This window comes from Aspergillus sclerotioniger, assembly GCF_003184525.1.
Source record: "Aspergillus sclerotioniger CBS 115572 chromosome Unknown BO94scaffold_4, whole genome shotgun sequence".
NCBI classification, from domain to species: domain Eukaryota; kingdom Fungi; phylum Ascomycota; class Eurotiomycetes; order Eurotiales; family Aspergillaceae; genus Aspergillus; species Aspergillus sclerotioniger.
In genome coordinates this window covers 100,549-114,317 of record NW_020290994.1, presented here as the reverse complement: position 1 = coordinate 114,317, position 13,769 = coordinate 100,549, and the positions used below count along the sequence as shown (strand labels likewise).

At 54.0% G+C, this 13,769-nt stretch overlaps 6 protein-coding genes across 6 annotated transcripts; 3 read left to right on the top strand and 3 right to left on the bottom strand.

The window, feature by feature from the left end:
* Positions 1-798: 798 nt before the first annotated feature.
* Positions 799-2,988, top strand: BO94DRAFT_581806 (WD40 repeat domain-containing protein; the record flags this gene model as incomplete). The annotated part of the gene is made up of 5 exons (XM_025615435.1): positions 799-848; positions 958-974; positions 1,024-1,172; positions 1,269-2,909; positions 2,962-2,988. 5 exons carry the CDS (start codon positions 799-801, stop codon positions 2,986-2,988), a joined length of 1,884 nt encoding a protein of 627 aa, XP_025471177.1.
* A 427-nt stretch (positions 2,989-3,415) lies between these two features.
* BO94DRAFT_484394 (uncharacterized protein) lies at positions 3,416-4,543 on the bottom strand (the record flags this gene model as incomplete). The annotated part of the gene is made up of 2 exons (XM_025608954.1): positions 3,416-3,933; positions 3,999-4,543. The coding sequence occupies 2 exons, from the start codon at positions 4,541-4,543 to the stop codon at positions 3,618-3,620; spliced, it is 861 nt and encodes a 286-aa protein (XP_025471176.1). The 3' UTR covers positions 3,416-3,617.
* A 426-nt stretch (positions 4,544-4,969) lies between these two features.
* trpE (anthranilate synthase TRP2) lies at positions 4,970-7,227 on the top strand (the record flags this gene model as incomplete). The annotated part of the gene is made up of 4 exons (XM_025614902.1): positions 4,970-5,424; positions 5,542-5,690; positions 5,756-5,829; positions 5,906-7,227. Exons 1-4 carry the CDS (start codon positions 5,413-5,415, stop codon positions 7,225-7,227), a joined length of 1,557 nt encoding a protein of 518 aa, XP_025471175.1. The 5' UTR covers positions 4,970-5,412.
* A 53-nt stretch (positions 7,228-7,280) lies between these two features.
* On the bottom strand, positions 7,281-7,922 carry BO94DRAFT_273520 (uncharacterized protein). The gene has a single exon (XM_025606580.1). It carries the CDS (start codon positions 7,830-7,832, stop codon positions 7,335-7,337), a length of 498 nt encoding a protein of 165 aa, XP_025471174.1. The 5' UTR covers positions 7,833-7,922; the 3' UTR covers positions 7,281-7,334.
* A 1,006-nt stretch (positions 7,923-8,928) lies between these two features.
* On the top strand, positions 8,929-10,853 carry BO94DRAFT_273453 (epsin). Its single transcript, XM_025606579.1, has 3 exons — positions 8,929-9,006; positions 9,072-9,292; positions 9,357-10,853. The coding sequence occupies exons 1-3, from the start codon at positions 8,975-8,977 to the stop codon at positions 10,748-10,750; spliced, it is 1,647 nt and encodes a 548-aa protein (XP_025471173.1). The 5' UTR covers positions 8,929-8,974; the 3' UTR covers positions 10,751-10,853.
* Positions 10,854-11,526: 673 nt separating this feature from the next.
* On the bottom strand, positions 11,527-13,767 carry BO94DRAFT_457543 (uncharacterized protein; the record flags this gene model as incomplete). Its single annotated transcript, XM_025607752.1, has 5 exons — positions 11,527-11,887; positions 12,017-12,614; positions 12,673-13,124; positions 13,189-13,638; positions 13,694-13,767. 5 exons carry the CDS (start codon positions 13,765-13,767, stop codon positions 11,527-11,529), a joined length of 1,935 nt encoding a protein of 644 aa, XP_025471172.1.
* Positions 13,768-13,769: the final 2 nt, after the last annotated feature.

Below are 13,769 nucleotides of genomic sequence, written 5' to 3'. Positions count from 1 at the left end.
GTCTCGAGTCTCCGTCGACACCACCAAAGTACCTTTCTTTGCCTGGGCTGGTCTGCTCGAACTACCTTAGCAGTTAGCACTAACGGGAGTTCCTCATACGCTTCCTGGGGTCATCGGCCTGTCTTGTCTCGTCTCCATCATTTCATCCGCTCCGATCTTAACTGCTTCCTCCCTTTCCCTTCCCCCCCGTCTGTTCGTCCCATCCGCTTTTCCCTCCCGAAAGGCCTGGCGTGTTGCTTCTCCGATCTTTGCAGTTCGCTAGCGGGTCTGCTATCTTCAAGCCACACGTTGGTGTCGATTTCTCCCGTCCCCGATATTATTCGTTCTTCACCTCCCTCCCTCTCTCTCTCTCTCTTCAATTTGTCTCTCTGCCAAAGCCGGTCTCTCGCTTCACATCAACCAGAGTCTGCAAGGCGCATTTAGGATGGTCTATTGTCCCTGGTGCGCTCCTTGATTCTCCCACGCTTCATCCCGCCAGCCTGCGTCTTTAGTTGGGTTTTACACCTTCCTCCGCCCTTTCAAGTACCGTTTCTTCTCCCTTGTCACGGCCTTGGCTGCATTGCTGCCACCCGGACCCTCCCCTCTCGTCCAGAGACCTCTTGTCTCTCATTCAGGTTCTGTTTGAGAGGGAATACTCAAGCAGAGTTTCAAGAAAATTCCCCTCCCAAGCCTAACCCGGCCTCTTCCCCGAACCATTGTACCTCGCAGGCCTTGCCTCCAGTCGACCTTCACGGAGAAGCCTTTCATTTCTGGCATGCTAGCGGACCCTCCACCTTACTAGCTGTCATACATGTAACAATGGCACAACCCGATCTCACCTCGCATCACGTCAATTACCTAATATGGAGGTATGTATCCGACTCCCTTGCCAACCTCGTTCTGCAGTAACACATGCCCCCATTATTCATCATAGTGGATTACTGTCGCTTCGCTTTCAATGCTAACTATCTGATGCAGGTACCTTCAGGAATCAGGTACTTGCTTCCTCGTCATTATTGAGAAAGGTAACTAAATCTTTCACAGGGCATGGTGAGGCCGCACTCACTCTTCAGCGCGCGTGGAATCATGACCCGCAGAGTTTGCCGTTTGCTCCATACATTAAAACACATGCTCTAGTGTCCCTGGTTCAAAAGGGTCTGCAGTACTATGAACTCGAGCATTCGCTCGACAGGGTATGATATTATCCGCTATTTTATTTTCTTCTTCCTCATTTCAGCTCTGTCGAAGTATTCAAGTCGACAGTTCACCAGAACTAATGGAATCAACAGGATGGAAATCCTACGTCGTTCACATCTTCTGATTATTTCTTCGGGCCAACACCACTGGAACTCGAAATACAAAAGGGTCAAAGTGGCCCCGGGGAGGCAGGCGTTGGCACAGACCAGGCGCCTGTCTCGCCTACAAGCAAAGTTCCGCGAGATGGCGGCGTGATCAACGGTCACTTGACGGCCGAGGCGGCGGCGGCGGCGGCAACGGCAGCGGCACCCCAAGCTACCACCAGTGTCAAGAAACCGCGCAAGAGCGGAGATCTCAACGGCGATGAAGTGCCCATGGAAATCGACTCGAACGGGGTGATGACGGAAAGCAAACCAGCAGCGGTGGACGAGTCGCCTCCGACAGCCGACATGGCGGTGGATGGTGACGGCGATGTGAGCATGGACATCCGACCGGATTCGCAGGACCAGGAACCAGCCCCAGCAGCGGTGGCGCCGACCTTCACTTTAACCACCGGCCACAGCGTTGGCGTCCAGATCACCCCCGCCAAGGCCGCCGACCTTGGACCCGACACCGCCATCCTCGATGTGGCTAGTGATGACCACGTGACCCGCGCCCTTTGGCGCCCCAAGGACCCTACCGTCGTGGTCGCAGCCGGCGATAGCTTCTGCAGCTTGTGGAGGCTGTCATCTACCTCGGCTCCGGTGCAAGAGAAACTCGTGGAGAACAAAGGGGATAGCGCCTGTGTTTCGGCAGTCGCTTGGGACCCTTTAGGCCAGAAGCTGGCCGTCGCAACCTACAACGATATGCGAGGTTCTATCACCATGTATGATGTCTCCGGCAATGCTGTCGATCTCCTTCCGGAGGTTCCTCGGATGATTACCGGTCTGCATTGGGCGGAAAGCGGTTCCCATTTGATTGTGGTCGCTTCGGACAGCCGAATCTCCGAGCTGGCCCTCTGGGATGATTCTCTACGACCCGACGAATTTCCTTCTCCGCAAGTTATCGACGGATCAGTCTTTGACCTTTGCTGGCTGGGTCCAAATCAGGCATTTGCTTGCGGTAATGGGACCGTCTATCAATGTGATGTCGATTCAAGCATTCATATCTCGAAAACCTTCTCATCAGGCGACGCCGACCGGCCCTGGACATTCATCCGATGTGCCAGTGCCGGCTCTTCTTCTGTGGCAGTGACCGCATCCTCGGCCAATGCTACGATATGGGTTCCTACCCATGATATGCATCTTGATGGTGCGCATGAAGGCGACATCACGGCAATCGAACTCAAGCCCAACAGGGAACATCAGGCAGGACAGATAACACAGCCCATTGTTCTAGCTTCTTCTTCAACCGATGATACAGTCAAGGTATGGCAACTTGACCTGGGGTCCAGAGAGTTCAATTGCATTCACCGATTGTTCCTCGGTCCCTCGTCACCGGCTCTTGCCAGCACTTTCTCCCCCGATGGGTACGCCCTTGCCGCTGCCAGTAAAGAGGGCTTGTTCATCTGGAACGCACAGCGCGGTGGCACTGCCCTAGCCACATGGAAGGCACCAGGGCTCGACGACAAGGAAAAAGAAGAGGAGCCCAGTTCCATAGTGAACGGGCACAATGGCACTGCAGAGTCGGTGCCGGATCGCAGTCTAGCTTGGGATACCGATGGCAAGAAGCTTGCTTTTGGTTTTGGCAACCAGGTATGACATTCCCCCCAATGAGCAAGACGTTGTACTAACAGCAGCTGATTAGTTGGCCATTGTAAACCTGCAACGCTGATTTGACGAGAGGATATGCGAGCCGGCTGCGTTACGATCCCTTACTTTCCGATAGTACATTAAGAAAATGGTAAATAGCCATTCGATACACATTTGGCGTTATTCTTCTGCGACGAAGACAGGCCGGACGCATTATTAGCCAGGTGCTGCAACCAAGCGTCGGCACTTCTGCTAGCGCTTGTCTCTCCGCTCCCGATTCTCGGCAGGCCCCGACGTGCCATGTGGTGGGAGCGCGACCAGACACCCTTGCCTCAAACTCATCAATATCTTTCCACATCATAATCTTTAGTTCTATCCCCCATGGCTTTGGATTAGACCATACTAAACGGCGCAGCTTGGGTCTTCATGGAAATCAGGTGACGGTTGCCAATTTTACGTGCTTACGGTGGCTATATTGTTTTCTTTTCTTTTCTTTCTTGCACTGTACCATTTATTCATGGACCGATTGATCAGTGATTGCCCATGGCTCTTTTCCCTTTTTTCAGTGGAAGGTCTCAGCAGCCCCTCAGCACGTTGCACCAAGGGTCTCATGCCTTCACACTTGGGCTATGCAATCCAAAAATGCAGCAGCTCAGCCTCATTCTTATCGATCAAGGGCCCAAGCCTGCCGCGCAGTGCCTTCTATACGTATTACGTCCGTGCCTGTTGCCTTTCTTCCCTTCTCAAACTGCGATTCCTCTCCCGGATACGAAAGACTTCCTCGACGTCTTTCCATCCACGCATCCACCCAGTGATGCCTTCAAAGAGTGCTTCGCCGTCACCATCAACATCTTCCGCCTTGCATTTGGTCCATCTTCTTTGACCATTTCGCCTTGAGGCAGAGCCCTGTTTCCTTGCCGCAATTAGCAGGCGCTGTTTGTGCCATTCGTCCACCCAGCTTTCGAGCCCTCGTATCGTGCCCTGGATCGCTTCACGCTCCGCAGAGTCTTCCAGAATATCCATGTTTCTAAAAGCAAGAGATGTATTAGTGACCATGGCAACAACATGAATTTTGCCAGGCGGGGTGCTCACAATTCCCGGATCTCTTCTTCCAGTCCAGTGATCCTTTGTGCCAGCGCTTGACGTTCCTGGGTGAGCAAGTCGTATATATCCGACGACTCCTTCCGACGCTGGTCGAATTCCACTTTGAGGGCGGCAACCTCGCCCAGAATATCTTTAAGTTGAGGGTGCGACATCTCCCCTATCGAGATAAGGGAATCGGTTGTTTCCTGGGAGTCGGTGGTAGAAATGGAAGCAGCAGAGTTGGACGATCGCGAAAGACTTTGGGGACGGCACCGGGCAACTTCTTGAGTCAATCCCGGACGCGGGTCCAACAAGGATTCCAGGGTGTCGAGACAGTGATGGAGAGTGACCGAGTCGGATTTGGATGTGGGATTGAATTGCGATGCCAGATGTGCTAGTCTTGTGAGTCGTGCCGATAATGGTGCGGCAGCATTCTCGGTGTCGAGGATATGGGAGGCGTAGTCGGGGTCCGTGAGGGCCATGTCCCAGATCTGGCCTGCCACCGAGGAAGGGGGAGATAGCTCATCATACTGGGATGGAGGCGGATGATCCATGGCTGGCTAGAGTTGGACGTTGTATAATCTAATTCTTTGATTGTTCTGTGTCCACCGAAGCGTGTCAGTAAATACAAGGGTGCTTGAATAAGTACTAGCCAGGAGGGATGTCGGGCTGCTGCAAGGCTGCGCGGACTGCAGGAATGTACGTGTCTTGAGCTGTCAGAGTGGGAGATGGGATGGAGAACCTTCTTTTTTTTTTCATAGGCCCCAGAGCAGAACAACTCACTTTAGCGTCGCCAGCAGTGATCTGGCTTGGCTGTTGTGTACGGCCTGCCTACCGAGGGAAGGATTCCCACAGCAACCGGCGTGACGGGGGGGGGCAGAAGGCAGCAGGGGTATCCCAGCTGCAGGCCACGTGCTCTGGGCAGTCAACCGACACTATGTACTATTATTACTTCGTTGGAATGAGCGTGGACTCTCTCAACTCCTCCCCCGAAAAGACGGTCAAGCGGGAACTGGAAAGCGACTAGCATTCTGGATTGAGCATGGCATCGACTGATGCTTCCTGATTCGATCGAGACATTATGCTCGGCACGCTAGCCCGCTTTGGGGGCCCTCCCCAGAGGCCCTCGACCGCTGCAGAACTGAAGGAATTCCTTTGCCTTCCTCACATTGGCCCCGAGAGACATCCTCTGATCCTGTTGATTTGCTGGTGCTTCCCAAAGTAACCAATGGATAGGTTTTTCGCGGGGCAGCAGTTTGATTGAACCAAGTTACTCCGTCCAGAGTCAGCACCGCAAATACTCCGAGCCTCCGGCTTCCCGAACTTTAGACTCTTTTTATTCTCAATCCGCCCCCTCCCCTCTCCCCTCCTCTCCCCTCTTCTCCCCGCACAAGTTGAATTTATCGCTATCGGAATCGTAAAGATGGCGCCTCCTGTAAGTTCTCCTCGTTCTGGTCTACCGTCAGCTCTTGTCCTGATATCACAAGTCAACGGAACTCCAATTGCGAGTCATTTGATCCGATACTGATCCATGCCCATGTGACTCACGCAGATCACCATCGTGCCGTCTCTCGAGACCGCCAGCGAAGTCATCGCTCAGACAAAGGGCTCGGCTTTCCCCCCAAACCTCCTGCCGTTGACTACGTCGATCCCGGCCGACCTCTTGACCCCCACATTGGCATATCTCAAAATCGCGGAGAAGTGAGTCACGGCTAGGGAAATGGCCCGCGGGAGGATGCCATGCGCTGACGTGGTCGTCCGTTCAGATCGAAATTGTCGTTTCTCTACGAGAGTGCCGCGACTACCGAGACCATCGGAAGATACAGTTTTGTCGGTGCCGGTATGCTATTATTCTTCATGGTGCTCTTGTACGGCGGAGTGGGGCCATGGCTGATTATTTCTTTGTCCCTGTCTAGACCCCCGGAAAATTGTCAAAACTGGCCCCGGCCATGGCCCTGAATGTGACCCTCTCCCCCTCCTAGAGCAGGAACTTTCCGGATTCCGTGTTGCGACGGTGCCCGGCTTGACCCTCCCTCCTCTTACTGGCGGTGCCATTGGATACGTGGGATATGATTGTGTGCGGTATTTCGAGCCCAAGACCGCTCGGCCGGTCAAGGATATTTTGAAGATCCCGGAGGCGCTGTTCATGTTGTTCGACACCATTATCGCCTTTGACCACTTCTTCCAGGTCGTGAAGGTCATCACATACATCCCCATCCCCAACAGCGACTCGGAGCTAGAGGCGGTATACAGCAAAGGACAAGAGGTGCTCCAGAAGACCATCGACACTCTTCTTCGCCCCGACTACCCTCTCCCCCCTCAAGGCCCGATCATCCAAAACCAGGAATACACTTCGAACATCGGACGGGAAGGATACGAGCGGCATGTGACGAGACTTAAGGAGCACATTTCCAAGGGCGATATCTTCCAGACTGTACCATCGCAGCGGCTGTCCCGGCCGACCTCCCTCCACCCCTTCAATCTCTTCCGCCACCTGCGTACGGTCAACCCATCCCCATACCTGTTCTACATCGACTGCGAAGACTTCCAGCTGGTAGGAGCCAGTCCGGAGCTGCTGGTCAAGGAGGACAAGGGACGAATCATCACTCACCCAATTGCGGGCACGGTGAAGCGGGGCAAGACGCCCGAAGAGGATGCGGCGTTGGCCAACGAGCTGACCAGCAGTCTGAAAGACCGCGCGGAGCACGTGATGCTGGTGGACCTGGCGCGCAACGACGTGAACCGGGTGTGCGACCCGACGACGACGCAGGTGGACCGGCTGATGGTGGTGGAGAAATTCTCGCACGTGCAGCACCTGGTGTCGCAAGTGTCGGGTATCCTCCGGCCGGAGAAGACTCGGTTCGATGCGTTCCGGTCGATCTTCCCGGCAGGCACGGTGTCGGGAGCGCCCAAGGTGCGGGCGATGCAGTTGATTGCAGAGCTGGAGGGTGAGAAGCGCGGCGTGTACGCGGGGGCGGTGGGCTACTTCGGCTACAATATTGCCAGCGCTGATGGGAAGACGGAGGTTCCGGGAGCGATGGACACGTGCATTGCGCTGCGGACGATGATGGTCAAGGACGGGGTGGCTTACCTCCAGGCGGGCGGAGGCATCGTGTTCGACTCGGACCCGTACGATGAATACGTGGAGACGCTGAACAAGCTGGGGGCGAACATTGCATGCATCAAGGGAGCGGAGGCGAAGTATCTGAGCCTGGAAGAGGAGCAAAGCCGGGCGTGAGGCCTTAAATTCCTAGATTCTTTCTTTGTTTATGTTCTACGGGTACGGTGATTGAATGATACATTCACTTCAAGATGATACGATGGTGTTTAGGTTTCAATTTAGATTCAGGTTGCTTCTGCTAGGTAGTCCAGCGCACAAGAAGATAAACGGGGCAGCCACGGCGCGCCAATCCTGCTGCCTGGAAATATCCCCCGTATTGGACCGTCACTCCCGGGAGGGGTGGATGGACTTGAAAAGTCGACCAGGCTCCGGAGTAGGCCGATACTATGTAGGTATCTACTCCGTAGGTCTAGACAGGATCCTTGCTTCGGGGGAAGATTCTGGACAGGCAGCAAGGGTCGCCAGGAACGTCTTGGAGCTGCAGCGCCCCGTCCGATGACGTCGGTGGATAGTGGAGAGAATCTCGCGGTGGTGCACCGCCACACGGACGGCCCAGCATCAAAGCCAAGGCGAAGACCACGACGCGGAGTGGGTAAAATGGTGGAGGAGGGGTATAGATAGATAGAGACTAGAGGGAGCAATGGTGTCATGTTGAGAACATGGATATGGATAATAGCATCAAGATCAGATCGATGGAAAGCGTCGGCTTTGGGCAGCGGCATGACACCATCGCTGCTCCGACGGCCAAAATTTCGGGGTCTATCTCCTGATTACACAGTAATCTGGTTTAATTTGGTCCATATCGCGCTGCTTATTCTATGTAGATTATTATTATTATTATTATTTAGGGCACTGTCGCCAGTACCCACGCCCTCTCTCTCCTATTTGCCTCCCCCCGGATTTCTGCCCGAGTGCTTAGAAAGAGTCAGACCCGTTACACTTCGTTTCTTCACCGGCATCTCCAGAAATTGGATTGGAAGCGAAACGGCCGTGGTTTAGATAAACTTTGTCTGAGGCCGGCGTCGTAATCCTCTTCCGGGGCCACCACCAACTAACTCACTCACTCTCACTCTCCATCTCTAACTTCCTCTTTCCACTCTCCCATCAATTCTCCTCTCTCCTCCCTCCCCCTCCTCCCTCCTCCTCCTCCTTATTCCTCGTCGGATCCATCCTATTCTATCCTCCCTGTCCATTCTTTTCGAATTCCTCCCTCGCCTCATCGTCACTTGGATCGTCGCCCGTCACCGCCACAGCAGCAGCCACCTCAGCCTGGGCCGGCTTACATACGCTACGCCGCCGCCGCCCATCTGGCAGTCCGTCGCTCTCACTAGTCACCGAACTACCACTTCCTCCTCCTCCACCACCACCACCACTTCCACTGCCACTACTGCCAACCACCATTACCGCGCGATAAGGAGAGACGGGCTGGTTCTGCTCCCATCGCACCCACTACCGACACCCACCCCCCCCTAATTATCCCCCCGAGTCGCGCATCCACCTCCATCTACCCCTCCAAGGGATCCAGCCCATAGGGTCCGCTTCCCCGTCCGCGTCTATTGCGAACCCTCCGTACTAGTTACCCTCACCTTTCCCCCTATCACCCTCTCGCCACAATGTCCAAGGTCGTGCGCAGTGTCAAGAATGTCACCAAGGGGTACTCCTCGGTCCAAGTCAAGGTTCGAAATGGTACGTCCCGTCACTTCCTATCTGCCCTGCCCGTCCGCGTCCCGCATCCTGCTACGGTGGCTGGTCGGTCGGAGTGGCTTTCCTGGCCGTGATCGGGTATTGTATAGACTCATGCTAATACCTCTATCCTTGCGGTATAGCCACCAGCAATGATCCTTGGGGGCCGACTGGCACCGAAATGGCAGAGATTGCTGCCTTGACGTTCAGCAGGTAGGCTTGTCCCGCCATTGGCCCAATGGTCGTCCCCGGAAACTGACACCGATGCAATCATACAGTCCCACCGACTTCTACGAGATCATGGATATGCTAGATAAGCGGTTGAATGACAAGGGCAAGAATTGGCGCCACGTTCTCAAGTCATTGAAGGTCCTCGATTACTGCCTGCACGAAGGTTCCGAGCTGGTCGTTACTTGGGCCCGAAAGAACGTCTACATCATCAAGACCTTGCGCGAGTTTCAATACGTCGATGAGGATGGCAGAGATGTCGGACAGAATGGTACGCTCTTCTCATGAGGCTGTTCAATTTCTTTGTTCGTGCTTGGCTAACGGGTCCTTTGCAGTTCGTGTTGCCGCCAAAGAACTCACCTCCCTGATCCTGGACGAAGACAGATTGCGCAGTGAGCGCTCCGACCGTAAGCTGTGGAAGTCGCGCGTGAGCGGTCTCGATGACCAGGGTCACGGACATGAATCGCCACGCCGTGAGCGACGAGAACGTCGCCGTCCGGCCAACGATGACGAGGATGCAGAGTACCGGCTGGCGATCGAAGCGAGCAAGTACGAAGCCGAGGAGGAACGCAAACGCCGTGCCAAGGAAGCCTCAGGGGCCGAGGATGATGAGGATCTGGCCCGGGCAATCAAGCTCAGCAAGGAAGAGGAAGAATTGCGCAAGCGGGAGCTGGAGGAAAGCAACGCACAGTCACTCTTTGACGATGCCCCTGCGCAGGTCACCCAGGCACAGCCCACCGGGTACAACCAGGGATACCAGCAGCAGAGCGCCGTGGACTGGTTCGGCAACCCCATCAACCCCCAACAGCCTCTGACAACCGGCTACCTGAACAGCCAATACGCGCAGCCCACTGGTTTCCAGGGACAGATGACGGGAATGCCCAATGGATACACCAACGGTTTCCAGGGACAGCCCTCTGCATTTGACCCCAACCCCTATGGCCAGTCCCAGAACAACTTCCTGCAGCCGCAAGCCACGCTACAACCGCAACACACAGCCTTCAATGCGAACAACCCTTGGGGCACCGATGTGTTCCCGCAGCAACAGCAGCAGCAGCAGCAGCATCAGCAGCATCAGCAGCATCAGCAGCATCAGCAGCCTCAGCCTCAAAGCCAGCAGCACCAGGAGAACTTCTTGTCGGCCGGCACCAACAACCCATGGGCCGCCAACACCCCAGCAGACGCTCTGAAACCCATGCCCACCGGATCGAACAACCCATTTGCGGCGCGCACGCAGTTCCAGCACCAGCCCCAACCCAAACCCGCCATGACAGGACCGCCGTCTTTGAATGCGCTTGCGGAAGAGCGAGTCACCACCCAGTTCAACCCAATCGCCAACTACCAGACCGCCCCTCAGTCGCTCGCCCCGCCTCAGCAGAGCTTCGGACCCCCGAAGAGTGCGTCCCCCCAGATGCAAGATCCGCACCGCGCTCATCTCAATGCGCTGCTGGCATCGGGCGAAGGCCAGGACACCTTCGGAAACGTCGGAGACCTGCGTATCCCATCCCAACACACTGCTCCCGGTACGTTCGTCAACTCTGCCGGTCAGGGCTTGGATCGGTTACGGGCGACACGGACCGGCAACAACCCGTTCTACAGCCAGCAGCCGCAACAGCAACAGCAGTTCGTCCCGCAACAGACGGGCTTTACGCAGCCAGCCAACAACCCCTGGGGAGGACAGCAGACATACCATCAGCCTCAGCAGGGTGGCAGTTTGATAGACCTGTAGGAGCGGTGACGACGCGGGGTGTGATGGTTCTAGATATCTAGCCTGTTCGAGGCTTGGGTTTATGTTTCTATCTTTTTTTCATTTCTTTCTAGCTGCAGTTGTAGGAGTCGAATCCGGATACCAATTTTTTCTGTTTCTGACGCCTATTTTACCTCTCCGACATTCGCTCATGACCGATATGCCTGTGTCTTATCGGAGGCTACACCATGTCCAACATTGAACCACCTTCGCTCGTCAACGATTTCTTCCTTGGCCTTGTTTTATCGTGGTCGACTCGACTGAACGTTCGTTCAACATCTTTCTCTCCCTTCTCTTTGTCCATCATGTGTCTGTCTGCCTGCCTCCTGCATGCTTGTCATCGTCAACCATCAATTTCCGGATCTATATACCCTTTTTTTCTTCTCTTATCTTCACCCCCCCTATTTCTTTTCATCTTACTTCTCTATACTACTCTACTCTACTCCGTCTTACCTTGTTTCATTCTAGTAGATAGTTCACCCTAGTCTAGTCTAGTATTTCTTAGAAAAATACCGATGGTTTAATGTCCTTTCCTTTCCTACCAATTTCATCTTTTCTGCCCATACTTCCATACTATACCTTATTTACCCAGTTACTACGAGTCTACTTACTAATTCTAATGGGTTTTGAGAACCATCTACCTTATCTATTGACATATACTACTTCACCCACATATCAAAGATCCCCCTGATACTCCATCTCAGGCTGACCCATTCCCCAATCTTCTTGTAGTTCACCATCTAATGGATTCTGTCCACCTACCCTGTCAACTCCACCGTGCTGAAGCCAGAATCAGCTACCCCCGGCATAAACGACCCGAAAAGATACCACTCGATGGACAGATCCCCCGGGAATTGAGGAAAACATGATTGGTCATCATTTTCTTCTTCTCGTGGCAATGGGGCTTCTGTGTGAACAGGTACAGGTTTTGGGTTCCGTCGGTGATGCCAAAGCTGTTTTAGCATGCGGCTATATCGGTGACAGATGGGCGATGGGGTCTTCTCTAAAACGGATATAAATTGCCGAGCTAGGGTGGCCATTTCTTCTCGTTGAGGTCCGGTTTGGAATGCGCCTGCGCATTCGGCTTTGTGGAGGAGAACGGCGGCGTAGATGCCGTAGCTATATGGCAATTGGTGTTAGTGGTGATGTTTTGTTGTTTGCGTGAGCTGTGTGTGTGCGTGTGTATGGTTCAAAGAAGGACGTGGAGGGGGAAGGAGAAGAATGAATGCTTGCAGATAAAAACGAGACGGTAGATAGCATAGTTCTTGCTGAGGATCGCGATCATTCATCAAAGACAACAAATTTATGGCTGCGCTAATAGCATCGAAAATGTATCGACCATCTGGAGATGACATGATCCCAGTGGAAGATAGCTCTGCGAACAGCTGCTTTCTCTGCTCCTCCCTGTTGGATAAGATACGTGGGCCCAAGGTCCTCGTCAGGACGGCTTGGAAGGAAAAAGCGTTGGTGTATAAACAGATGTACTCGTACATCATGAGCAGGGTGCTCCTAATTCTTGCAGATACCGCAACTTTGTACCATGTTGAGTGCCAGGTTGTGGCAGCGGTGCGAAAGTCATCAAGGTACTGAGAATAATGACCTTCATAGACCATTGCCATTGTTCTCTCTTTCGACGAGTAGAGAACGGCATGGGCGTTGTGCAAGATTTGAGTCAGCTCCATGGTAGCTTGTAACACGGACGCATAATCTTCATCGTCTTCACTTTCAGGACGAGGTCGGAGACTTGGGAAGTCACTAGCTGTAAACTTTGCGGCGAGGGACGGACCTCGAGACCAGAATGACTGCCCGGGCCGGACGGATATCTGTCGATCCGTCATGGAGATGTCTGGAGCTGTTGTCAGCCGGTAGGTAGTATGGATCCCCGCGTCTAGATGCAGACTTACATGCCCAGATAAGCCTCTGCTGTTCTACTTTTTCCATCGACTCATGGCTATCAGTGTTTCGGAAGGCGGCTTGATCTAGGCGCTGGAGGTAGCCATGACGCACTGCGAGGCCAACAAGGGACCAAGCGGTTCTGTCCTCACTGAAAAGGTTTGCCTCGGATGTCGTCTCCTCGATCTGAATATGGGGCAGCCACTCGGCTAAAAGAAGTAAGCCCTCTACAGTTCTCGGAGTCTGGGTCCAAGGCCTGGCAAGGAGCACATCAACCAGAAGGCGTTGGGTATGGTCCCAGCAATAACGATGAGTGAGAGAGTGGGATGGATCATCTCTCGACGCAATGGTCAAAATAGCTGTGAGCAGGAAGTAATCTTGCTTCTGGACCCTTTCCATACCAGACGGTCCCAAGAAGTAGGAGGGAACGATCGGACAGTAGGGGTGGTAGTTGCGGAGGTATCTGATTGGTTTCCGTCAGCTCATGGATCCAGATGGTCCTTGTAACGACAACAGTCTGAACTGACGTGTGGAGTAGCTCGGCCACGAGACTTTGGCACAATACACCTGTTTGGACCAATTCATATTCGTCCAAAGCCGTTGTCGCATGTTTCCGGCGATTTGGAGACTCATTGGCTTGGGTTGAAGCTGCTGCGTCAATAGCCTGGGGCAACAGATCTACCTTCTGGTTGGGGTGATTTACGTCGGACCTTGCCAGTATTTGCAGTGCGTCGGATGGATTCCGCAGGTCCATAGCAAGGATATCACCAGCCACATGTTCTGTGACGCTACTCCCCTCACCTGAGGAATGCCGGGGTGAATTGATTGACTCGGACTCTTTCCAGCCCTGCAACCATTTCTGCCCCGGCCGACGATGCCGGAAGTTGCCTCCCCGTCGGGATTTGGTGAGGTCACGTTGATTGCCCGAATTATAGCACGACACGCAGGGAGCCTTCTTGGGCTCTCCGATTCCGTCTCTACGAGCCCAAATATTTTAGCTTGGATGCAAAGGAACAAAAGGAGTTGCCTCACAAGTCACATTTGCTTTTACGCTGCCAGCAACGCAAGCATGCACGATAAGACCGTTTCCGCGTGCTGGGTGTCATGT

Excerpts from the sequence above, each read along its gene's own strand:
- BO94DRAFT_273453 (XM_025606579.1), top strand. The coding sequence starts at position 8,975 with ATGGCAGAGATTGCTGCCTTGACGTTCAGCAG. Across the intron at positions 9,007-9,071 it reads GCTGCCTTGACGTTCAGCAG|TCCCACCGACTTCTACGAGA; the intron begins GTAGGCTTGTCC and ends GCAATCATACAG. Across the intron at positions 9,293-9,356 it reads CAGAGATGTCGGACAGAATG|TTCGTGTTGCCGCCAAAGAA; the intron begins GTACGCTCTTCT and ends GGTCCTTTGCAG.
- BO94DRAFT_273520 (XM_025606580.1), bottom strand. The coding sequence starts at position 7,832 with ATGCCGCTGCCCAAAGCCGACGCTTTCCATCGATCTGATCTTGATGCT.